Here is a 26,670-nt window from a genome sequence, read left to right as displayed (position 1 = left end):
TCAGCCCAACCCTCTGCCAGCTCCGCCTTCACAGATTAGGGGCCGGGGACTCAGTGCTGTGCCTAAGACCTCCTTCAACTCAGCAGTAGCCCAGTGGAAGCTGCAGGATCCCAGATCCGGATCCACTGTGCATGGCAAGGCCAGCACCCCTCCCTGCCTCCGACACTGTCCACCACCATCTGCTTTGAGTTCAGCAACCTCATCTGCCCTTTATCCTAGTTAGGTACGTTTTCCAGCTCACCTCACATTCTCCTAACTCTAATTCCAAGTAGTTCTTTACATTCCCTTTTATTCCTCCAACTCCCACCCTTTCCTGACTTCTGAAACTGGTCCTCTGTGCCCTCCAATATTTACACCAACAAAATTTCCTCCATTCTCTTCCTTTCCCTACAAATTCCCTGCATTTTGTTTTCCCTGAAACCTGGTTCTCCTCCGAGGACACTGTTTCTTTTGCAACACTTCTGCTCTCCTCATCCAACTGGACCTGGCAACATGCAAGACGTCTTCATTTCTCTTCATTGCTGCTCTCTCTCCTTCCCTAAAAACACCCAGCTTTGAATCTCATGTCACTGGACTCCAGCAGTCACTGTGTCTTCTTGCAGCCCCACAAATCACTCCCTGAGTTGCTAGCTCTTAGCTCTCCATCACTACTCTTGATAATTCTTGGTGTTTTCAATACCCACACGGCTGATGCTTCTCATACCCTGGCCTCTCCATCCCCTGATCTCTTCTCCTCCAGTGATGTGCTCTCCATCCCTGCCTTGACTCACGCCAGTGGTCACACCCTTAAGCAAGGCTCCTCAAGGGTAGCTTGCACTAGCTGCCTCCAATTCATTGATTCTCTGTTGAACTGACTCTCATAAGGTTTTCATCCCACCACTTCCTAGAAACTGCTCTTGTCAAGCATCCTAGTGACCTCCAAGTTATTACATTCACTGACTAATTCCCAGTCCTTATCCCACTGACCTCTCAGCAGCATTTGCCATAGTTGATCACTGTTTCCTCCTTGCCACTCTTTCTTCCCTTGACATCCAGGATCCACATTCTGTCTCTCCTAATACCCTACTGCCCTCACCTCCTCAAACTCTAGGGCTTGGTCCTTAGACTTCTCTGCCCTCACCCCAGAGTGATCACACCCAGTCCTGTGGCTCCAACGGCCATTTATATCTGGGGTAACTCCCAATGAGTATCTCCAGCCCAGGCCTCTCCCATGGTTCCAGACCCGTAGATGCTGTAGACTACTCAAGATTTCCATTTGGCTGTCTCCCTGGCAGGTCAAATTTAACAAGTACAAGACCGAGCTCTTGATCTTCCCCACACCCTGCTCCTCCAGAGGATTTCCCACCCCGTTTACGAGAAATTCATCCTTCCAGTTACTCAGGCCCAAAACCTTGGAATCACCCTTGCTCCTTTTCTTTCTGTCACATCCACAATCCATCCATAAGCAAACTATCTTCCCCTCCCCTGATTTCTCACCGGGGTTACTGCAGTAGCCTCCAGACTGGTTTTTCTGTTTTAACCCTTGCCCCCCTCTGTCTGTGATCCTGTTAAAATGTCCATCTGATTGTTGAAAACTTCCAGTGACTTTCCATCACACTCAGAAGGAAAACCTAAGTTCTTGCAGTGATCAGTACTGCCTCACTGGACTGCTCTGTTTCCTCTCTGAGGACATTTCCTGCTGCGGGCCCCTCACTCTGGGCCACCCACGCTGGCCTTCTTGCTGTTACTCAAGCTCAGCAGGCTCTGAGCCAGCTGTTCCTTCTCCCTGAAGTGCTCTACCTTCAGGTAGTCACATGGTTCACGCCCTTACCTTCAGGAGGTCTTGACTCTCATCATTTTCTCAATGCAGTCTTGCCTGACCACCCTATTTAAAAGCGAAGCCTTCTCCCTGGTGTATCTCAGCACCTCCCTTCTTCCCTGCTTGATTTTTCTTCACAGCACTTACCACCATCTGTCGTGGGTTGGAAAACATGGCCACAGTATTTTACAGCTACTCCTATCAATCTGGGCTAGGCTTGTGACCAGTAGAATGTGGCAGAAGTAATGGTGTATCAGCTCCAGAGCCTAGAACTGAAGAGATCTTGCAGCTTCTGCCTTCACCCTTTTGGAAAACTGCCCTGAGGCCATCATGCTTTGAGGAAGCCCAGGAGGAAAGACTGCAGAGAGGCTCAACCACCCCAGCTCTCCCAGCTGAGCTCAGCCACCCACCGATCCCTCAGCTGAATGCAACCATTAAGAGTGAACCCAGGTGAGACCAGCAAAGAGCTGCCCAATGAAAGCAAATCTGTATATTTATGGGATAAATGCACAGAATGAATAGACAAATGAAAGGCCAGAGCTTTCCGTGGATTTTAGTTAATATGACTTAGTACTCAGTCCTACTTTATGAATACTCTTTTATACATCAAAGTCATTACCTGCAATGTGCTATCAGGTATGAGGTGTTTAAGTGTCACCAGCTGAATCTGGTGTTGCATTTTCTTTACCATAGCATATGTCAAGGGTGAGGCCCACACTGTATATTGGAAATAAGACTTTCATCTTATTTGCTATTACCCAGTGACTCTAATGTTACTATTGTTTATCAAAGTTGGGGTGTTTAAATATTTTAAAGTATTTTTTAACATAACTCCCTCTACCCCACCAGTGGACATTTAGCTGGGGTCTCTATGTTTAACTTAATTTTTTCTTGTAATTTCCTTATTCTCTCCACTCTCAATTACTTTTATTCTCCACTGAATGTAAAAAAAAAAAAAAAAAAAAAAAACTCTTTAGAGCAGACTCACCGAAATTTCTAGTGAATACTTAGTACTTCTTCATTCCAGAATACAAAGTCTTTTATGCTCTACTAAAAATAACTTTGACTTTTATGCCCTTGTTTCATTCATTATAACCACAACACTTTTTTTCAAATAATTCCCACATTTTCTCCACATATCAAATCTATGTTTTGTGGAATTTCTTTTGCTTTTCGTTTGCTAACATTGTATTGTTTGGTCTTCTCTAATAATCTGTGTCCTCTAATAAAATCTCTTCGTTTCCGGAGAGTTGTTTAGTGGATTTTAAAAATCTCATTGTGTGAACATGTACAGTTCATCTGTATATCTGCCATAACTCATTTCCAAATGGAATCTCTATCAGGAAGTATTTTCTATTTCCGTCAGATATACCAATTACTTCATTTTCTCTCTTAGATACTGTGACTCCTTGTTTAAGAAGAATATCCTCTGTTATGAGTACGCAGTCATTATTAAAACAATTAAAGTCTTGTTTAGAGAGGAAAATGTTTATGTTATGCCAGATTATAGATCCTAAGATTCAATATTTATGAACTTAATGTATTATAGAAAGGAGGAGTTTTAAGCAAGCATATAGATTCTTTCACCCCTATTAAAGCATATGCAACTTCTATCTTAAGTAGCCTCAAAAGCAAAATTTTTCACCATCTATTCTTGGTGTGACACGTAAGGAAGGTCAGGCTTCCTGCTGATAAGATTTCTCCTTCAGATGCACAATGATTGTTTCATTATCAGTTGGAACAGAGCTGAACTGAATGCTTAGTTTTATACTATGATACCATCCAAGCCTTATAACGAAAAATCTGTTGGTTTTGTTTTTTGTTTTTTGGGTTTTTTTTTTTTTGAGACCGGGTCTCCTTCACACTGTCACCCAGGCTGGAGTGCAGTGGCATGATCTCAGCTCACTCCAGCCTCCACCCCCCAGCTTAAGCAGTCCTTCTACCTCAGCCTCCTGATTAGCTGGGGCTATACGCATGTGCCACCATGCCCAGATATTTTTTGTATTTTTAATAGAGACGGGGTTTTGCCGTGCTGCCCAGACTAGTCTCAAACTCCTGAACTCAAGCGATCAATCCACCTTGGCCTCCCAAAGTACTGGGATTACAGGCGTGAGCCACCACACCCGGCAGAAACGTCTGCTGTTTTAAAGGGAAAGAGAGGAGAAGAATCATTTGTAAGTAGCATCTCAGCTTTCTCCTTTGTGTGTCACACTAGATTCTTTTACCCCCAAGCTTCTCTATGCCACAGGGACAATGCTGAGTGAAAAGTGCCCTGGAATGGACTATGAGACGCTAAGTTCCTAGTCTAAACCCAGCATTTAAGTTTTTTCTGGTCTGTTTTCTTCATGTACAGGAAGAGCTTAGACTAGGTACACACTATGATAAGATGCATTGTATTTAACTCTGTGATTATTGGATAATTGGAGTTAATAGGAAAGTGAGTGGTTTTCAACTGACATTTCCTGAAAGCTGGAAAATGAATTGTTCCCTCCTCTATGTTCCCCTTGGATTTGGTGCCTACCTGTGGAGCAGCCTCTAACTACACTGTGTCATGGTTATCGTGGTAAATGGGGCCACCACACATAGACCCCTTGCGACAGACCCACCCTCCTGTGCTGTCTGGAGAGCTGTCCTTCATCCTAAGGCCAACCCTTCCCCTGTGCTTTGAACATGCCTCCTCTGTCTCCTCAGGAAACTTAGGTGTTTTTCTCTTATATTTTAACATTGCCCTCTAACCTGGATCCTTCCTGTCAGCCCTTGGTTTTTTTTTTGTTTTTGTTTTTTGTTTGTTTGTTTGTTTGTTTGTTTGTTTGAGATGGAATCTCGCTCTGTTCCCCAGGCTAGAGTGCAGTGGTGCAATCTCAGCTCGCTGCAGACTCCACCTCAGCATCTGCCTCCCAGGTTCCAGTGATTCTCCTGCCTCAGCCTCCCAGGTAGCTGGGATTACAGGCACCCGCCACCATGCCTGGCTAATTTTTTTGTATTTTTAGTAGAGATAGGGTTTCACCATGTTGGCCGGGCTGGTCTCGAACTCCTGACCTCAGGTGATCTGCCTGCCTTGGCCTCCCAAAGTGCTAGGATTACAGGCGTGAGCCACCGTGCCTGTCCCTTGTCAGCTTTTAACATGCACAAGACACTACCGGCCGGGCGCTGTGGCTCACACCTGTAATCCCAGCACTTTGGGAGGCCGAGGTGGGAGGATCATGAGGTCAGGAGATCGAGACCATCCTGGTCAACACGGTGAAACCCCGTCTCTACTAAAAATACAAAAATTAGCCGGGCGCGGTGGCGGGCGCCTGTAGTCCCAGCTACTCTGGAGGCTGAGGCAGGAGAATGGCGTAAACCCGGGAGGCGGAGCTTGCAGTGAGCCGAGATTGCGCCACTGCACTCCAGCCCGGGAGACAGAGCGAGACTCCATCTCAGAAAAAAAAAAAAAAAAAAGACACTACCGTTAATTTTTTTTCCTTTCTCTCGCAACCCCTGCAGCTCCCCATCGTATGTCTCTCCCTCTTCATGGCCAAAGTTCTGTGGCTGCAACCTCCACTTCTCCATCTTCTTTCCCTCCTCAACCCTCTCCAGTCAGGCTGAGAGTCCTACTCCAAGTGCCAGGGGTTTCCATCCATCCTGCTTTCTTTCTCCTCATCATCTCAGCCTCTCAGCAGCGTTTGATGCAGTTGGCCACTCTCTCCTTGGCTTTTGTGGCACCACACTTTCCTGCTTCTCCCCAGTTTCCCTTCTCATTCCTTCTCAGTCTCCCTTACAGGCTCATCCTCTTATCCCTGAATGATAAACGTTAAAGAACCTCAAGGCTCAGTCCTTGTCCCTCTTTCAGTCTCACTCCCTTCTCTCTCCCCAGGTGGGTTCTTCAATGCCTACATCAATTATCACCTACCCTCCTATGGCTCCCAAACATGCCTCTCACTCCAGACCTCCCCTCTGAACTCCAGACCCTTCTATCCCACTGCCCACCTAACATCACCACTGGAACATCTCCCAGGCACCCCAAATTCTGCATGTCCCAAACTGAACACCTTCTTCCAGGTTTTCCCTGTCTTGGTGAATGACATAACCATCCTCTAGCTCTCCTAAGCCTGGATTCACCCCTCCATCTCCTTCTACCTCACCCTCCGTAATCATCAACTTCTGACCATTTTGCCTTCTGAATAGCTTAAGATTCCTTCTGCTTCGTTCCATCTTGATAGCCAGCATCATGACTCACCTGGACTTCCTGCACCCCCTCTATTCATTAAGCAGCAGCCAGTGGTATCTTTGAAACACAAATATATCCACATCGTATGGCTAAACACTCCAGTGGTCTCCCATTGTTCCTAAGAGAGAGGTCAAATCCTTAAAAGGATGGCTTAACTGATAATGGTGCAGGAGTTGGTCATCATCCTGTTTGTTCTCACTTTCTCTGACTTTGGCCTTCTCTGATCTGTATCTCCAGGGGCTCACCCCATGCAAGCTCTGCAAGTGACATTTCCCAGCCTCCCTTGCCCTCTGGCTTCTAGCCAGGCTCTGCCAATGAGGAAAGACACCACGGCATCTCTCCCCATCTCACTCAGCCTCATGTGTGACCTCTGGGAGTGGCTGCATCTCCTATCTTTCAGCTCCCACGTGACAGCCTTTCCTGCGGTCCCAGGTCCTACCAGACAGCCCCTGTATTACTTTCCTGTGGCTGCCATAATGAATTATCACAAAGTATTTTTGAAAAACCAACAAGGTTCTGTTTGTTTGTTTGTTTGTTTGTTTTGAGACAGAGCTTTGCCCTGTCGCCCAGGCTGGAGTGCAATGGCGCAATCTCGGCTCACTGCAACCTCTGCCTCCTGGGTTCAAGTGATTCTCCTGCCTCAGTCTCCCGAGTAGCTGGGATTACAACTGCCTGCTACCATGCCAAGCTAATTTTTGTATTTTTAGTAAAGACGGGGTTTCACCACGTTGGCCAGGCTGATCTCAAGTAATCTGCCTGCCTCGACCTCCCAAAGTGCTGGAATTACAGTGTGATTAAAGCCTGTCCTAGAGGTAGGTATCAGATCCAACGGGCACATAGAGGAGGGAACAATTCATTTTCCAGCTTTCAGGAAATGTCAGTTGAAAACCACTCACTTTCCTATTAACTCCAATTATCCAGTAATCACAGAGTTTATAAAATGTGTGTTACCTTAGTGTTTACCTAATCTAAACTATTACTGTACATGAAGAAAACAGACCAGAAAAAAACATGTGCTAGATTTCAACTAGGAGCCACCTAGCGAGCCACTACACCCGGCCAACAAGGTAGTTTTGATTACTTCAAATTATTAAAAGCCTGGCCAATTGCTGCTGGGAGGGTAAAGACCCTTTTGCTGTACTTTCCAGTAGAGGGCTTTTACTGAAAGAAAAAAGCGAAACAAAAACAAAAACAAACCTTTGCTGTGGAAGGATTCAAATCAGACGTTGTCAAAAGAAGACATACAAATGGCCAACAAGCATAGAAAAAATACTCACCACCACTAATGATCAGAGAAACGCCGATTACACAATGATACCACCTCACACCAGTCAGAATGGGTGCTGCTAAAAAGTCAAAAAACAACAAATGTTGGTGAGGATGTGGAGAAAGGGAATGCTTATACAGTTTGGGGGATAATGTAAATTAGTACAAACTATATGGGAAACAGTATAGAGACCAGGCATGGTGGCTCACACCTGTAATCCCAGCACTTTGGGAGGCTGAGGTGGGAGGATCACTTGAGACCAAAGAGGTTGAGGCTGGCTGCAGTAAGCCATGATCACACCACTGCACTCCAGCCAGGGTGACTGAGTGAGACCCAATCTCAAAAAAAAAAAAAAAAAGTAAAAACCAATCTGGAGAACTGCCATTTGGTCCAGCAATCCCACTACTGGGTATCTCCTCAAAGGAAAATAAATCATTATATTAAAAAGATAACTAGCCGGGCGCGGTGGCTCAAGCCTGTAATCCCAGCACTTTGGGAGGCTGAGACGGGCGGATCACGAGGTCAGGAGATCGAGACCATCCTGGCTAACACGGTGAAACCCCGTCTCTACTAAAAAATACAAAAAACTAGCCGGGCGAGGTGGCGGGCGCCTGTGGTCCCAGCTACTCCGGAGGCTGAGGCAGGAGAATGGCATAAACCCGGGAGGCGGAGCTTGCAGTGAGCTGAGATCCGGCCACTGCACTCCAGCCTGGGCCACAGAGCCAGACTCCGTCTCAAAAAAAAAAAAAAAAAAAAAAGATAACTGCACACATATGTTTATCACAGAACTATTCACAATAGCAAAGATATGGAATCAACCCAAGTATTCACCAATGGGTGACTGGGTAAGGAAAATGTGAGTGTGTGTGTATGTGTGTGTGCGTGCATGTGTATGTGTATACATCCGTACATGGAATACTACTCAGCCATAAAAAAGAATGGAATCATGTCTTTTACATCAATGTGGATGGAACTGGAAGCCATTATTATGTAAGTGAGACAACTCAGAAAGAGAAAGTCAAATACAGCATGTACTCTCTCAATAATCAGTAACTAAATAACATGTACATATGTACATAGAGAGTAGAATAATAAACACTGAAGTCTAGGAAGGATGGGAGGGTAGGAAGGTGGGAGTAGGGGTAAGGGATAAGAAATTACTTAATGTGTATAATGTACATTATTCAAGTGATGGCTACACTAAACGCATAGACTTCATCATTATGTAATATAGCCATATAACAAAACTGTGCTTGTACCCCCTAAATCTTTTTTTTTTTTTTTTTTCGAGACTGAGTGTTGTTTTGTCACCCAGGCTGGAGTACAGTGGTGCGATCTAGGCTCACTGCCACCTCTGCCTCCTGGGTTCAAGCAGTTCTTCTGCCTCAGCCTCCCAAGTAGCTGGGATTACAGGCACCCGCCACCATGCCCAGCTAATTTTTGTATTTTTAGTAGACCCGGAGTTTCACCATGATGGTCAGGCTGGTCTCAAACTCCTGACCTCAGGTGGTCCACCCATCTCGGCCTCCCAAAGTACTGGGATTATAGGCATGAGCCACTGCACCCAGCCCCTAAATCTATTTTTAAACAACAACAACAACAAAAGTTGTTAAACTGTTAACAACTTGAAGCTAAAGAACAACCTGGGTTCTTTGGGTATTTTGTTTTATTTTATTTAATTAATAAATTAATTTTTCCCAAGACAGAATCTTGCTCTGTTGCCCAGGCTAGAGTACAGTGGCACGATCTCAGCTCACTGCAACTTCCGCCTCCCAGGTTCAAGCAACTCTCCTGCCTCAGCCTCCCAAGTATCTGGGATTACAGTCATATGCCACCATATGCAGCTAATTTTTGTATTTTTAGTAGAGATGAGGTTTCACCATGTTGGCCAGGCTGGTTTCAAACTCCTGACCTCGTGATCCGCCCATCTCAGCCTCCCAAAGTGCTGGGATTACAGGCATGAGCCGTCGTGTCTAGCCTCTTTGGGTATTTTAATGCTAACATATTAGTCTGCTTCAGAACTTACACTGCTCAAAATAGCTTCTCTGTGTTTCTAAGACCATATAGCACTGCCCTATATTACTTCCTAATTCTTGATCTTCAAATAGATGTGCTATTGGACCATGCAGAGAATTGTGCATTTTAAAGGATGGTCAGTTTCTTATTAGAAACTTAGCTTTACTATTTTCCTTAAACAGTTAATCTTAGGATGTATTTTCAGAGAGAAAATTTTAAAAATAAGAACATGTACAGCATTAATAATGCTTTAAATGATGCAAAGGGTAATGAAAGGCCTGGGCAAGAGCACTTTTTTCTTTTCCCTGGGTTACAAAATGGGTCCCAAAAATACTAAAATATTTAAATTGCTTTCTATTATCATAAAAGTTATGATTTTTCATTCAAAATGAAACATCCCTTAATCTAAAATAAAAGTTGAGGTCAGGTGCAGTGGCTCATACCTGTAGTCCCAGCACTTTGGGAGGATGAGGCGGGCAGATCACTTGAGGTCAGGAGTTCAAGACCAGCCTAGCCAATGAGGTGAGACCCTATCTCTACTAAAAATACAAAAATTATCTGGGCGTGTTGGCATATGGCTGTAATCCCAGCTACCTGGGAGGCTGAGGTACGAGAATTGCTTGAACCTGGGAGGCAGAGGTTGCAGTGAGCTGAGATCATATCACTGAACTCCAGCCTGGCCAACAGAGCGAGACTTTGTCTCAAAAAAAAAAAAAAAATGAAAACAAATTGAAAAAAAAAATTGAAAAAATAAAATAAAAATAAAGAAATATATCCTCTTTTCATATGACAGAGGTTAGTCTTCTTTTTGTGGTGGAATATAGTAAATTGTTGAGTTACAATAGTGTGTTAGAAATCTTGCATGATGTTTAACAAATCTGACCTCCCTGTCTTCTAGCTGCATGGGGCATCACAGCTTTCCAAGGTCCCGTGCAAATACTGAATTGGCTGCGCTATACTAGTTGTGCATGGGACACAGGAACCCATCTTCTTCTATATCCCTTAGGCCTTTCTCCTCTCCAATCTGCATATTAGAAAAGCAGAATTTTGGACTAAATTTTGATGATTGATCGCCGTGATTTATTATTATTATTTATTTATTTATTTTTGAGACGGAGTCTTGCTTTGTCGCCCAGGCTGGAGTGCAGTGGTGTGATCTCAGCTCACTGCAAGCTTTGCCTACCGGGTTCATGCCATTCTCCTGCCTCAGCCTCCTGAGTAGCTGGGACTATAGGCACCCGCCACCACGCCCAGCTAATTTTTTTTGTATTTTTAGTAGAGACGGGGTTTCACCGTGTTAGTCAGGACGGTCTTGATCTCCTGACCTCGTGATCCACCCACCTTGGCCTCCCAAAGTACTGGGATTACAGGCGTGAGCCACCGCGCCCGGTGTGACGGTCGTGGTTTAAAAGCTAATACTTTTGATCACTTCTTTGTGCCAGGCATTTGGCATTTAATTCTCTCAAAGCTTACCCAAGAATCAACATTTATTACCTGTTTTATAAATAATGAAACTAAGGCTCAGAGAAGTTAAGTAACTTGCTAAAAGTCACACAGCTAGGACTTGCTAAAGCCAGGATTCAGATTTCCCAAGCAGTGCTGGACTTAGTGCTCGTAACTATTGGGCCACATCTCCAACCCCAGGTTTCTGGTACGTTTCCCCACTTGGTGCAAGGGATGCTGACTGTGCCCAGCACTTTTGACAAAGTGCGTGCTCTGCTTCTAATATAAGAATTCAATGCTGTTCTTTAGTTGAACCTATAACTACTGTTTCATTAAGTTGGGAAAAGCTCTGGATCCTATTGGTAGCAATCACAGAAAGTGTTCCAGCCGGGCATGGTAGCTCATGCCTGTAATCTCAGCAGTTTCAGAAGCCGAGGTAGGTGGATTACGTAAGGCCAGGAGTTTGAGACCAGCCTGGGCAATATGTCTCCACTAAAAATACAAAAATTAGCCAGGTGTGGTGGTGCATGCCTGTAGTCTCAGCAAATCAGGAGGCTGAGGTGGGAGGATCCCTTGAGCCCAGGAGGTCGAGGCTGCAGTGAGCTGAGATTGAGCCACTGCACACTAGCCTGGGCAACAGAGTGAGACCCTGTCTCAAAACAGAAAAAAAAAAAAAAAAAGGAAAAGAAAATGTTTCATTTTAAATAGACCTTCAAGGAGTTCATAGCATACATATTCACCAGTGAAAGCATGTTTTTCCCCAGTGATAAGCTTAAATATCTCTGTGATATCAATGCTACCATTTTCTCAAGGTTCTACCCTCCTAGGCTGCCACTACATTCCTAAGAACCACGGGAAAAGGCATTTGTTCCTCCGAAGAAATTCTCAGACCAATTTTTCACTACTGAACAATGTGGACCGGGGTAACATAAAGAACAGAAAAGTACCAACATTTCCCGTGTGGGTTTCAAAGCAGGCAGCATGGTTCAGAGCAGTGGGCACCAGTGCAGATCACCCAACTCCACGGCAGAGGTGATAGTTTCCAGCGCAGCGGTGCAAAGCCAAAGGGCACCCACGAGTTCATTACATAATTCCTGGTAGCATGAGGCCAAGTGTGTATCTGCTCTAGGGGAACAGTCAGAGGTTCTGACAGGCAGAGCAAGGCGGTCATGACTATGTTTTCACAAAGTGTATGCTAGCGGTTGTTTGTTTAGAAAAAGACTGACCAGCTTTTTTTCCCCTCCTTCTCCCTCTTTCTTTTTTTCCCCTTGTAAACACTCTGGCATAATACTGAATGACTTTGTTTTTAAGCTGCCTTAGCCTTGCTTTGTGAAGAAAAAGCCTGAGTATCCTTTCCCTGTGGGACACAGGTTGTTATTTTTGGAGCAGAGGTTCTTAGCCTGATCTCTGTCTAGATCAATTTCTGTCTCGATGAGGCCGAGGTCTGTGACAGCTCCGAGCATCCTCTGTTGAGGGAAGCTTCCTCGCTTGGTGGGGTGCATGGGCAAAGATGTCAAGGGGCCACGTCTGAAACTTCACTGCTCTTGGTCTCCTCGCAAAGGCTCCTCAGCATTCAGAGTCTGCTTGTTAGATTGTGCCCTTGGAACAGTCGCGACCGCATGCCGGGAGTGACGTGCTTTCTGTCTTTGGGATCATGGAAAATTCTTGTCTCATTCAGAGCCCAGACACTCCAGGCCAACTCCCTTCATTTCAGGAATATGGCTTTTTCTGCTTATACTGCTTCATGGTACGTTTTGGGTGGAGATGGCCCCCTCTTTTAACCCAAGGTACTCCAGGTCACAGACTCCTCAGAGCTAAGAAGGCTGGAGGATTTTTGCAAGCTATTCAGGGTGCATCTGCACTGGCCAACACTGGAGTCCTTAGGGCCTCTGGGAACACATCTCGGGACTCAAAGCTCAAAACATCCCCTCCAACCTGCTCTTCGTGTCAGGCTGCTAGACCCTGGGAGGAAACTGCTCCTCTGCCTGACCTGCTGTTCCTAGGAGTTTACAAAGCTTGAGCCTGGTAGGAAACAAGTAAAATTAGAAACAGATTAAACTACTGCATCAGCAACAAATTAGATGACAACCGTATGATCACTTCCTTGGAACATGGTTCTAGCTAGATATTCAGGGTACAGGGCTATGTGGAGAAAGACGCTAAGATGAAGGGGCCAGTGGGGGAGGTGGCCCCAGCAGGTGTCCCAGCGGCTTTCGCCTTGGCAGGTGGGAGCATGACCTGTCATGTGCAGTTCCCGGCGGGCTATACATAGCCAGTCAAAGCTTCTTACAAGAGAAACCTCTTTCACACCCTCCATGGGTCCTACCCGCAGGCCACAGGGCTCACTGTAAATCCCCTGGACGTTGTCTCACCCAGGGAAGGGAAAGCAGCCAGCAGCCCTCCAGTCCTCTTGTGCTTTCCCTGGGAGTGTGCCCCGTGCTCAGCCATGGTGGACATGGGGGCCCTGGACAACCTGATCGCCAACACGGCCTACCTGCAGGCCCGGAAGCCTTCGGACTGCGACAGCAAGGAGCTGCAGCGGCGGCGGCGCAGCCTGGCCCTGCCCGGGCTGCAGGGCTGCGCGGAGCTCCGCCAGAAGCTGTCCCCAAACTTCCACAGCCTGTGTGAGCAGCAGCCCATTGGTCGCCGCCTCTTCCGTGACTTCCTAGCCACTGTGCCCACGTTCCGTGAGGCGGCAACCTTCCTAGAGGACGTGCAGAACTGGGAGCTGGCCGAGGAGGGACCTACCAAGGACAGCACGCTGCAGGGGCTGGTGGCCGCTTGTGCGAGTGGCCCTGCCCCAGGGAACCCACACCCCTTCTTCAGCCAGGCTATGGCCACCAAGTGCCAAGCAGCCACCACCGAGGAAGACCGAGTGGCCGCAGTGACACTGGCCAAGTCTGAGGCCATGGCCTTCTTGCAAGAGCAGCCCTTTAAGGATTTCCTGACCAGCCCCTTCTATGACAAGTTTTTGCAGTGGAAACTCTTTGAGATGCAACCGGTGTCAGACAAGTACTTCACCGAGTTCAGAGTGCTGGGGAAAGGTGGTTTTGGGGAGGTAAGTGTCGCCCAGTAGCCAGGCTAGAAGGTGAAACTGAGAGCATGAAAGGGGGTAATGCTGCCTTTCTTTTTTTTAATCTCATTACTTAGAACTAATTTCAGGACCACATGTGGAGGATTTCTAGCCCCGTCTCCCCAGCCCGCTTCCTTGTAGCCATGGTGTGAAATAAAACACAAATGGCATGAGAGAGACAAGCAAAATGTAGACTTGGCCAAGACTCTGTCATGGGTCTCCATCAGGAACGTGCTGAGATGCCCGGACACTTTGGAGAATGATAGCAACGTGTGACAGAAGATCTCCATTTCCCCTAAATTGTGATTATGAAGGTACTACCAGAAAAATGGATATTTAAGAAAACACTCTAACTAGCCAGGTGTGGTAGCATGCCTGTAATCCCAGCTACTCGGGAGGCTGAGGCAGGACAATCACTTGAGCCCGGGAGGTGGAAGTTGCAGCGAGCCGAGATCATGCCACTGCACTCCAGACTGGGCAACAGAGTGAGACTCTCTCTCAAAAAAAAAAAAAAGAAAGAAAGAAAGAAGGAAAGAAAGAAAGAAAACACTCATCTAGAAGTAAGGTTGAGAACCTGTTTTGTACCACTGTTGTGCCCAGCTTTCTGTTTTTAAGTAATAAAAAAATTTCAGATAAAATTTGTTTGATATAAAACTAACCATTAACCATTTCAAAATGTACAGTGCAGTGGCACTTTGCACATATGCAATGTTGGGTAACCAACACCTCAATTTAGATCCAAGACACTCTCATCATCCCTGTGCCCATTAACAGTGCCTCCCCATGCCTCTCCTCCTCCAGCCCTGGCAACCACTAGTCTGCTTTCTGTCTCTAGGGATTTGCCTATTCTGGATGTTTCACACAATATGTGACCTTTTGTGTCCAGCTTCTTTCACTCATTAGACTGTTTTGGGGGTTCATTCACACTGTAGCATGTGTCAGTACTCCATTCCTTTTTATGGCTGCATAATATTCCGTTGTATGGATATACTACATTTCATGTAGCCATTCATCTGTCCGTGGACATTTGGGGTTGTTTTCACCATTTGGCTATTGTGTGTGGTGCTGCTATTCATGCACAAGTATTTGTTTGAATACTTGTTTTCAATTCTCTTGGATTTATTCCCAGGAGTGGAACTGCTAGGTCATAGGGTGATACTATGTTTCACTTTTTAAGGAGCCACCAAACATTCCACATTTTTTATTCCCACCAGCAATGCTTAAAGGTTTCAGTTTCTCCACATCCTTGCCAACACTTGATGTTTTCCTGTATTTTTTTATGAAGGTCTGCCTAGTGAGGTGAAGGAGTATCTCACTGTAGTCCCCACTTTTTCTTGAGAACACTTCTTATTTACAGCTTCTCCTTTCTCCAATGCCTGACATCTTTCCACGCAACTCCTCCTTTATCATCTTCTCTCCACCTCTCTCCAGTATCATCTACTTCTACCTCTTTCTCTTCTTTTCTTTCTCCTTTAAGGTATGTGCTGTCCAGGCGAAAAACACTGGGAAGATGTATGCCTGTAAGAAACTGGACAAGAAACGGCTGAAGAAGAAAGGTGGTGAGAAGATGGCTCTCTTGGAAAAGGAAATCTTGGAGAAGGTCAGCAGCCCTTTCATTGTCTCTCTGGCCTATGCCTTTGAGAGCAAGACCCATCTCTGCCTTGTCATGAGCCTGATGAATGGGGGTGACCTCAAGTTCCACATCTACAACGTGGGCACACGTGGCCTGGACATGAGCCGGGTGATCTTTTACTCAGCCCAGATAGCCTGTGGGATGCTGCACCTCCATGAACTCGGCATCGTCTACCGGGACATGAAGCCTGAGAATGTGCTTCTGGATGACCTCGGCAACTGCAGGTTATCTGACCTGGGGCTGGCTGTGCAGATGAAGGGTGACAAGCCCATCACCCAGAGGGTGAGTGACTCTCCACCTGCCCCAAGTGCGGGGCACAGAGTTGGAAAAGAGGGGAGAGGGCTTTTCTATTCCCAGGACAAATAGAGCCTTGGACTTAATTCTTTTGGTTTTTTTCCTAAAGCGCTTACGTTGTCATCTTGCCTTAAGAGGAGTGGTATAAGAGGATTGGCTTCATTGGCTATTTGGGGGCTACTTTGCTCTCCTCTCACAGGGGATGGGGGAGCCTCCTTTGTGAGTTGGGGATGGCCTGTGCTTTCATGAGCTGGAAAGAGCTGAATCCATAGTCAGGGTCCGGGTGTGTCCCATCAATAACCAGCTCTGTGGTGCTGTGTTCCTGAGCTGACAGAGCCTTGGTTTCCTTTTCTGGAAAATGAAGGGGTTGGACTCTAAAATTCCATGATCCTAGGAGGTAAACTTTAATCAGATAAGAAAAAGAATGATCCGGCTGGGTGTGGTGGCTCACGCCTGTAATCCCAGCACTCTGGGGAGGCCGAGGCAGGTGGATCTCCTGTGGTCAGGAGTTTGAGACCAGCCTGGCCAACGTGGTGAAACCCCATCTCTAGTAAAAATACAAAAATTAGCTGGGTGTGGTGACGGGTTCCTGTAATCCCAGTTACTCGGGAAGTTGAGGCAGGAGAATTGCTTGAACCCGGGAGGCAGAGGTTGCAGTGAGCCGAGATCACACGACTGCACTCCAGCCTGCTCAACAGAGCGAGACTCTGTCTCAAAAAAAAAAAAAAAAAAAAAAAAGAAAGAAAGAAAGAATAAGCAAAAGAAAGAAAGAAGGAAAACGAATGATCCTCTCACACCTAGAACATTAAAAGAAAAATATCTCCTTTCCTTTTTGGTGTGGAATTGGCAAATGTTTTGCATTGGATGAAGATGAAATTTAAATGAAACTATATAGAAGAAAACAAAGGCAACTGATGTTTATTTTAATCAGTTTGGTTCAAAGTGACTTGCTGAAAATTCTTTGGTTAAAAAGGGGAATTATAATTAAGCGATTATGTTAGGTGAACAATGGAGAATCTCTGGAATTCCAACATCTTTACCTCAGAGTCTCTGTGCACAAAGGTGGGGGATTCCACAGCAAGACAAGGGCTCAAACCTGGCTCTTAAATGCTTACTTAAAACCTTATTTTTGTACAGTGTTCAGCCTACAGGGCCCCAAGGAAATGAGAAAAATCATGGCAAGTTTGAGAAACTGCTGTGGTGATTTTATGTAGCTGTGAGGGAAGGGATGTTGACAAGACTGAAGGACTGGGCTTCTATAGGCGCTGGAATGCCTTCATGTAGGGGAAGAGGGGATCTTGAAGGGTTAATTTAAGAAGAGAAATGACATGATTAGATTTCTGTCTTAAAAAGACCAATGCAGCAACAATTTAGAAGGTAGATGGTATAGGTAGGGAAGTTAGTTAGGAGGCTAAGGTAGTGAGTGGCCCAGGCAAGAGATAATGGGGGTTGGTACAGGACAGTGGGATGAAAGAAGTGGGAGCAAATTGGAGCTTTTGGAAAGAGATCTGATGGAACTTCAGGAGCAGCTGGGTGTGGGGGTGAGGGGAAGGTGAGGGTCTCTAGCGCCAGTGGCCAGAAGGAAGAGCAGATGTGTGGGCAAGCTGGCAAGTTAACTTGTGATTATGTTGTCTATGAGGTTCCTGTAGAAGGGGCAGGCAGAGATGTTCACTGGGCATTTAGACCTATAGGCCTGGTGCTGTGGAGGAAGACCTGGGAGAGACATGGAGATTTGGAGTCATCATGGTTTGGGAAGCAGAGGGCACGGCTGAGTCACTGGGAAAGAGTGGGGGAAGAAGACCAGGAACAGATGCTGAATAACACCAACATGTAGGGGATACAGAAGAAAAGAGGCCCTGAAGAGGTTTAAGAAGTAGGAGGAAAGGCAGGAGTGATATAGTCACAGGAGCTGTATCAGTTAGAGATGAGTTTCAGGGGCATATCCTAGAAAACCCAAATAACAGCAGATTAAACAAGACAGAGGTTTGTTTTTCTTATGTAACAGGGTGTGGAAATAAGCACTTGCCAGCATTAGTTCAGCAGCTGCAGGATAACGGGATCTGCATCTTTATAATTCTAGCCTTTTCCATGTGTTGCAAGATGGCTGCTGTAGCCCCAGCCATCAGGCCCTGTTCCAGAGAGCAGAAAGGAGGAAGGGTCAGGAGGAAATGGACATGCATGCAGCAGTTGAGTGTGGCCCCCTTTAGGAGCTTTCCTTGAAGCTCCATCCAACAAGCTTTCACTTAGATATCACTGGCTGAGACTGTGATCTGGCCACTTCTTAGCTGCAAGGGAAGCTGATAAACGACATTCGTGAAATTTTTTGGTTAAAAAGGGAATTACAATTAAGCGATTATAATTACTGAATTATATCTGGGCTGAGTAGAAGATCACCCGGCTCATGTCCAGGCCGTGTGTGCCTATGTTGTAGATGTGGAACTTGGGGCAGGGGTGAAGGAGGGGGTTCTAGTTAGTAAGGATGAAGAAAGGCTGGATATTGAGCAGGTAACTAGCAGCCTCTGCCATAGGAGCCAAAGAAGAGGATTTCAGGGAGGAGGGTGTGGTCAAAGTATCAAGTGCTACAAAGAGGTAACGCCACCTGTGGGATTTGGCAGTTAGGAAATCAGTGTCAGGGAATGGTGAGGTCTCAACGCAGACTGTGGAGGTTGGATTGATCTTGAAGTAGGTAATGAGACTCTGGAAAGGGGAGACTGGTCCCTAGACGGGGACACAGTGGCGAAATGGAGTTTTGAGATGGGGAGGGCAGAGCAGGTTTAGATGGTGAGGCAAAAGCCGGCAGAGAAGGTGTTGATCCTGTGGGAAGGAAAGATAGTAGACAATGGCAGAGAATGGGAAGGAGCTGAAGTAACACTGTGTCCTCCGTGGGCGGGAAGGAGGAGCAGGCCAGGGAGGTGACAGAATGTTTGCCTCCTTGGGACATTCCTATGAACACAGGAACGCGGTGAATCATGGATCCATGTCCGCTGAGGCTGGAGAAAACTGAAGTGCAGCACTTCACAGTTTGGCATTTGTGTTGTCCATTGTGCCGAGCAGGAGCATTCCTTCTGAGTCGCCCGTGGACATGTATCACACTAACTGTTGCTATATCTCGACCTCAATGGAGGCTTAGGGGACACATAGAGCTTTGGCTCACTCCAGTCTCCCTTCTCAGCTCCTCAGGCTCTGTTCATGGGCCATGGCCATTTGGAAGGACAGCTTCTTCTGTGGCTCCCGGGTGCAGCTCTCTGGCTCGTCCGGAACTTGCAGGAAGCTTTCTGTGCCTCCCCAGTGCTGTCCACTACCAGGAATGTATTTAGTGGAGAGGTTCACTGCCTACAGACCTTTGGCCCTTTTACCTCTGTGTCCCTCTCTGTCCACACTTCAGGGTTTAGGCCACTTGCCTCATCCAAGAAGTTTTATGCCCCAGTTTCCGGGCCTGCCACGGAAGCCCAGGGGACCATCAGGAAGGGTGAGGGGAGAGAGATGGAGAGTAAGATTGGAAGTCATAAAAAACAAAGAGAGGAGAAAGGAAGGCCTCCTTCCTTCACTGTTTACCCTTCTACACAGCTAAGTAAACCCCCTTAGTTTCCCATTTATTGCAGCTCCCACACATATAATTGGGCTTACAAGTAGATTGTAAGGTCATTATATTCACAATATTTCACAGAAAGAAAAGACAGATAACATAGTTACAGGGCTTCTGTAACACATTCAGTTGTGATGTCAAGATACTATGTTACAGAATTACTGTGAACATTAACTCTGTGGTTTGAATGAGTCCTCAAAATTTGATGTGTTGGAAACTTAATCTCCAGTGTGGCAGTATTGGAGAGGTGGGGCCTTAAGAGGTGAGTGGATCATGAGGGCTCTGCTGTTGTGAATAGATGAATGGATTAACGGGTTATCACAGGACTGGAATTGGTAGCTTTATAAGAAGAGAAAGAAAGACCTGAGCTAGCACATCAGCACCCTTAGCCCCACACGATGCCCTGAGCCATCTCAGTACTCCTCAGAGTTCCCACCAGCAAGAAGGCTCTCACCCTCCACCAGACATGGCCCCTCAACCTTCCTTTCCTTTTAAAATACTTTTCTTATAAAATACTCAGTCTCAGATACTCTGTTATGAGTAACAGAAAACAGGTTTAAGACCGAAGAGGTAACAAGGAAAAATCACCCTGATGATGGAGGTTGAACTCTGATTGAGTCTGAGCGGTTCTTCCCGAAAAGTTAAGGCATTGTGGCTTTGGAAATTTGGCTAGTTTCTTCTCATTCAGAGACTCATTTAGTCTTGTATAAGTTGGGATTTCTTTCTGCTAAATATAGCAGAATACCAGATTTTGGTATAGATTTGGCAGTTCAGCAATCTCAGGGACAAGACCTCTGTTAAAAATCTCCTGGCTTGGGCTGGGTGTGGTGGCTCAGGCCTGTAATCCAGCATTTTGGGCCCAGGAGGATAAGACCAGTCCATAGTGAGAACTCCATCTCTTAAAAAAGAATTTTTTTGTTTGTTTGTTTTAGGCTGGGCGTGGTGGTTCACGCTTGTAATCCCAGCACTTTGGGAGGCCAAGGCAGGTGGATCCGCTGAGGTCAGGAGTTCGAGACCAGCCTGGCCAACATATTGAAACCCTGTCTCTACTAAAAATACAAAAATTAGCCGGGCATGGTGGTGGGCACCTGTAATCCCAGCTACTTGGGAGGCTGAGGTGGGAGAATCATTTGAACGCAGGAGGTGGAGGTTGCAGTGAGTTAAGATCACACCACTGCACTCCAGCCTGGACGAAAGAGAAAGGGTCTGTCTCAAAAAAAAAATTTTTTTTGTTTTAAACTTACCCAGGTGTGGTGATGCATGCCCGTGGTCCCAGCTATTTGGGAGGCCAAGGTGGGAGGATTGCTTGAGCTCAGGAGTTCAAGGCTTCAGTGAGCTATGATCATGCCACTGCACTCCAGCCTGGGTGACAGGATGATACCCTGTCTCAAAAAAAAAAAAATCTCTTGGCCTTTTCCTCCTTGTCACAAGTGGCTGTTGCAACTCCAAACATTGAGTCTGCATTCCAGGAGAAGAGAAAAGAGGAGAAAAGAACAATATCCACAGATACCTGCTTATAGCCCATTAGCCAGGACCATGTCACATGTTCACCTCTAGCAGCAAAGGAGGCTGAAAAATAGAGTATTTCATTTTCCAGTCTCTGTTTTGGGGGATGTTAAAGGAGAGGAGGAGTGAGACTACGTGCTGGGTAAGCCGAGAGCATCTGCCATACCAGGCCCCAGGAAAAAAATATTGATGAGGATTAGGAAATCAAATTCAGTTTCCTTACTTGCACAGACATTGGGACTAGAGAATGATTGTGCCAATGGTGTGGTAGACAGAATTCTAAGATGGTCCCCTATCAATGACCCTTGCTTGCCCTTGTATAATCCTCTCCCCTTGAGTGTAGACAAGACCCGTGAGTATGATGAGATATCATTGCCATGGTTGTGTTATGTTACAGGGCAAAAGGGACTTCACAGTTTTAATTACAGTTACTAGTGGCAGGGCGAGTTGGCTCACGCCTGTAATCCCAGCACTTTGGGAGGCCGAGGCAGGCGGATCACGATGTCAGGAGATCAAGACCATCCTGGCTAACATGGTGAAACCTGGTCTCTACTAAAAATACAAAAAATTAGCTGGGCGTGGTGGCGGGTGCCTGTAGTCCCAGCTACTTGGGAAGCTGAGGCAGGAGAATCGCTTGAACCCGTGAGGCAGAGGTTGCAGTGAGCCAAGATCACGCCACTGCCCTCCAGCCAGGGTGACAGAGTGAGACGCTCAGAAAAAAAAGAAAAGGTTATTAGTTAGTTGACTTTGAGTTCATCAAAAGGGAAATTATCCAGGTGGGCCTGACCTCATCACACCAGTCCTTTCAATATGGGTATGGAGGCTAGAGACAGCAGAAGTCAGAACTGTAAAGCACAGAGGGCCTCCGTGCACCCGGCTGGCTTTGAAGATGGAGGAGCAAGGTATGCAGGTGGACTGCAGGCACTCAGAGCTGCCTCTCCCTGACAGCCAGCAAGGAAACAGCAAGGAAACAATTCTGCCATCACTATGTACGCTTGGAAGAGGACCATGGGCTGCAGATCAGAATGTAGCCTGACCAACATCTCCATTTTATTAGCCTTGTGAGATCCTGACCAAAGAGCCCTGCCTTGCTGTGCCAGAACTTCTGACCTACGGAACTGCAAGCTAATAAATGAACTGTTTTAAGCTACTAAATTTGTGGTAATTTGTTACACATCAGTAGAAAACTCATACAAATAGTTAATAAAGGAAGGTAGCCAGGGAAATATTGTCGGGTAGCATCAAAATTAATGGAGAAGGGCTAGGCACTGTGGCTGATTCCTATAATCCCAGCACTTTGGGAGGCTGAGGCGGGCGGATCACCTGAGGTCAGGAGCTCAAGACCAGCCTGGTCAACATGGCGAAACCCCATCTCTACTAAAAATACAAAAATTAGCCAGGTATGATGGCAGGCGCCTGTAATCCCACCTACTCAGGTGGCTGAGGCAGGAGAATTGCTTTAACCTGGGAGGCAGATGTTGCAGTAAGCTGAGATTGTGCCACTGCACTCCAGCCTAGGCAACAGAGTCAGACTCTGCCTCAAAAAAAAAAAAAAAAAAAAAAAAAAAAAATTAATGGAGAAGATATCCAGGTGCTGGACATTGTTGGAGGGATAATGTATTCCTTTCTCACAGGGATCAGAATACCTACCACAAGTCAAGTGCTGTGACTCACACCTGTAATTCTAACACTTTGGGAGGCAAAGGTGGGAGGATGACTTGAGGCCAAGAGTTTGAGACCAGTCTAAGCAACATAGCAAGACTCTGTCTCTTAAAAAAAAAAAAAAAAAAATTACCTGGGCATGATGGTATGCACCTGTAATCCCAGCTACTCAGGAGGCTGAGGCAGGAGGATTGCTTGAGCCTGGGAGTTTGAGGCTGCAGGCAGCCGTGATCACACCACTGCACTCCAGCCTGAGTGATGGAGCAAGACCTTGTCTCTAAAAACAAAACAAAACAAAACAAAACAAAAAATAATGCCTACTGCTTATTTTAATACAACTGGAGGCTGTAATTGAATTTAGAACTCTAGACATGATTCTTCCAAGTGGGTAGCTCTTCCCTGGGTATGAGCTGTGCCTCCCTGGGGGACACAGGTCCTTTCTCACCACTGAAGGACAGTCGGTGAAGTACTTTGATGTTGTTCTACAGGCAGCAGGGAGCCATTGAAGGTTTGTGAACAAGAAAGTGCCAGGACCAGAGGAAGATGATTCTGACACTATTTAAAATGAAAGAGAAAGAGACTAGGGCTGGGGAGAAACGGGAACCTGCAAAGAGCTACTATAAAAATCCGCACATGAGGTAATGCAGGCCTGAGGCTGGATCCTGGGCTCTAAACAGAGCTCAGTCCCCTGGCCTCTTACCTGGGCTCCATCAAGATCCAGACCTTTACATGCTTCTCTTAAAATGGATCTGTCCTCAGTGGAGGGCTAGGGGACACAGAACTGCTCCTGGAACACAGTGACTTCTGCCCTGTGGGGTCTCCTGGAAGCTGGTAGCTGGGTAGTGACTCCAGGAGGTGTTTCAAGGGTGGAAAGGAGCAGGTTTGAGAAAGACTGAGGCAGACATGTGAGGAAAGGCGGGGGCTGAAGAGCATTGGCCTGAGGCTGAAACCTGAGTTCTTGTCCCAGCTTCATCACTCATTCACCATGTCTGCCCTCTCAAGTGGGCCTTAAGACGTCTCTGCAATTGCTACCACTTTTGAGTCTATGAGATAGTCTTTGAATTATCTGGAGGAGAGAAGTTTGCTGGTTTGAGAGTTTCATTCTGTTGCCCAGGCTAGAGCGCAGTGGCGTGATCTCAGCTCACTGAAACATCCACCTCTCAGGTTCAAGCGCTACCACGCCCAGCTGAGGTTCAGGCACCACCACACCTGGCTAATTTTTATATTTTTAGTAGAGATGGGATTTCACCATGTTGGCCAAGCTAGCCTTGAACTCCTGGCCTCATGCGATCCACTTGCCTCAGCTTCCCAAAGTACTGGGATTGCAGGTGTGAGCCACTGCACCTGGCCTAGGAGGGAAGAAATTTTAAACTCAAAAGATTAACAGATAGAGTAGGTTACTGTGATTTACTGGACTATCAATCAGAGTTCTTATGGGACAGAACTATGTTATTTAAGAAAAATGAAATTAATGGTTTACATAACCAGGAAGCCCTGGCCTGATCCAGGTGTCTGAGCCGTGTCCCTGGGAGTCCCTGTCTGTTTCCCAGCTTCGCTCTTCTCTGTGTTGTCCTCACTATCAGGCAGGTACTCCCTGCACGGGAGCCCCAGACGCTTCATACACTTCCTACCAACTGAGAGACTCCCACAGAGGGAAAACATTTCTTTATGAATAGTTCCTTCACAGTTCCCAGAGAGGGCGCTCACTGGACAAGTCGGGTCACATGTCCAACCACAACCAATCCCATTGGCCGAGACTAGATCACTGCCTGTCCTAGGAGCCAGAGGAAGGTCTGTCCCACTTAAATCTCCTGAATCAAGAGTAGAAGAATGTGTTCTCCACAGGAAAATCGCAATGCAATAAATGGGGACTGGATGCCAAATGGGCAAAAAAACCCCAAAAACAAAACAGTGGAGGCCCCTAATAACTGCTGTTACCTAAATGGTTTGAAAAGTTTAGAACCTTTCTGACCCCTTAGTCACGGGATGATGGGACCTGAGAGTTCAAGTAGGTAACTCTTTTCTACATATGAGCTGAGCCTCTTGGAACCCTTTACAAAAAGATTCTGAGTGAGGTACCGTTCTTAGCTCCATTGTACAGTTGGGAAATTGAAACCCAAAGTCACAGTACTAGTATGTGATATGATTTCAGGCACATCAGATTTAAAAGCGCTCATAGTTTTGACTCCACCTTATTGAGTTCATGCACATGGCAACACATAGCCTTATGTTTTTTTGTTTGAGACAAAGTCTCGCTTTGTAGGCCAGGCCGGAGTGCAGTGGCACAATCTCAGCTCACTGCAAACTTCGTCTCCCAGGTTCGAGCGATTCTCCTGCCTCAGCCTACCCAGTAGCTGGGATTACAAGCCCGTGCTACCATGCCCAGCTGATTTTTTTGTATTTGTAGTAGAGATGGGGTTTCACCGAGTTAGCCAGGATGGTCTTCATCTCCTGACCTCATGATCCGCATGCCTCAGCCTCCCAAAGTGCTGGGATTACAGGTGTGAGCCACCACGCCCGGCCAGCATTATGGTTTTTAATGCTATAAAAGGCTTTTCACTTGGTAAGACTCAGACAGAATAAGTGCATGTGATGACATTAGCGTATCTTCCCAGTCTGGTCTGATGTGGACACCAACCACAAGCCTAACTGAACCTCTGAGAAAGGAAGACTTCAGAAAAGGATCAGCCCAGCCTGACCTACACAGGGAATGATGGCCATTAATATTTCAGAGCCAGCTTCTTACCCATAGGTGCAGTACAATTAAACATGTTCCAGCCACTGTCTACGTGCACTTTTCTTTTTTTTTCTTTTTGAGATGGAGTCTTGCTCTGTTGCCTAGGCTGGAGTGCCATGGTGCGATCTTAGCTCACTGCGACCTCTGCCTCCAGGGTTCAAGCTATTCTCATGCCTCAGTCTCCTGAGTAGCTGTCATTACAGGCACCTACCACCACACTCCACTAATTTGTGTATTTTTAGTAGAGTTGAGTTTTCACCACGTTGGCCAGGCTGGTCTGGAATTCCTTACCTCAGGTGATCTGCCCACCTCGGACTTTCAAAGTGCTGGGATTATAGGCGTGAGCCACCGCACCCAGTCAACATGCACTTTTAATAAACGTAATAAGCACTTCTGCCTGTGCTCAGTTGACATCTACATGCACACAGTGAAACTAGTTTGTATCATTGTTAAATATTCCAGGTAAATATAATAGGAATATTGGGGAGCAAGGATCATGCTTGCACTTTTTAAATTCAGAATTCTATTTGGTGAGCAGTGACCTTCAGGTGTTATGCAACATGAGTCTTTAAAATTTGCTATTTTGTTAGGAATGGGAATGAGGTTACAATAGTGACCCAGAAGCTTGTTACATGTTTAGATACCTGGTCCTGCCTTGAAGTCTCTGACCAACTCCTCACATTCAGAAGGATAATGGGAGACAGAGGTTTGGTATTATATTTATTTTGAAGCATCTATTGTACCAAATACAATGCTAGAGACATACTGGAAAGGTGATTTTTAAAAGACCTCTGAACATGTTTTCTTGGGAGCTAATGCCTCCTTACGTCACAACCATCATGACCGTGCTCCCCAGTTTTTTTTCTTTAAGTGCTCACTTCTGAGATCTAGCTTAAGAAAGCCACATAGGAGAGGCATTCTGGTCACATGAGGCATGAAGCCATGATCACACTTTGGCCTGACCAAAATGATTACCACGGGCATTGACCAAATTTAATTCCTACTAACTTTTGACCCCTACAGAAATTTGAAATCTATTCTTAAATTATTTGCCACTACCAAGGGCATTCAAAAATATTCATTACAGTCTGTAATTACTTTTAACATTCCTTCATCCAAAAGTCATGCCTTTATTCATTCATTCACTCACTCACTTGTTTATTCCACTTATATGTATCAAGTGTTTCCCACACACCAGGACTGTTCTAAATATGAGGGATAGCAGGGCGCAGTGGCTCATGCATGTAATCCCAGCACTTTGGGAGGTCAAGGTGGGCAGATCACTTGAGGTCAGGAGTTTGAGACCAGCCTGGCCAACATGGTGAAAACCCGTATCTACTGAAAATACAAAAATTAGCTGGGTATGGTGGCACACGCCTGTAATCCCAGCTACTTGGGAGGCTGAGGTAGGAGAATCGCTTGAACCTGGAAGGCGGAGGTGTAGT

At 46.1% G+C, this 26,670-nt stretch overlaps 1 protein-coding gene across 1 annotated transcript in view; it reads left to right on the top strand.

Moving 5' to 3' along the window:
• The first annotated feature begins 13,008 nt into the window (after positions 1 to 13,008).
• Positions 13,009 to 26,670, top strand: part of GRK7 (G protein-coupled receptor kinase 7) — a 40,386-nt gene continuing 26,724 nt past the window's right edge. Inside the window, exons 1-2 of the mRNA XM_025377449.1 lie at positions 13,009 to 13,792; positions 15,285 to 15,722. Of these exons, the coding sequence (XP_025233234.1) occupies positions 13,181 to 13,792; positions 15,285 to 15,722 (1,050 nt within the window). The 5' untranslated portion in view covers positions 13,009 to 13,180. The remainder of the gene's footprint in view (positions 13,793 to 15,284; positions 15,723 to 26,670) is intronic.

The sequence above is a fragment of the Theropithecus gelada genome, chromosome 2 (genome assembly GCF_003255815.1).
Source record: "Theropithecus gelada isolate Dixy chromosome 2, Tgel_1.0, whole genome shotgun sequence".
In the NCBI taxonomy this organism is placed as follows: domain Eukaryota; kingdom Metazoa; phylum Chordata; class Mammalia; order Primates; family Cercopithecidae; genus Theropithecus; species Theropithecus gelada.
The sequence above is the reverse complement of the archived record's forward strand: the minus strand, read 5'-3'. Positions and strand labels throughout refer to the sequence as shown.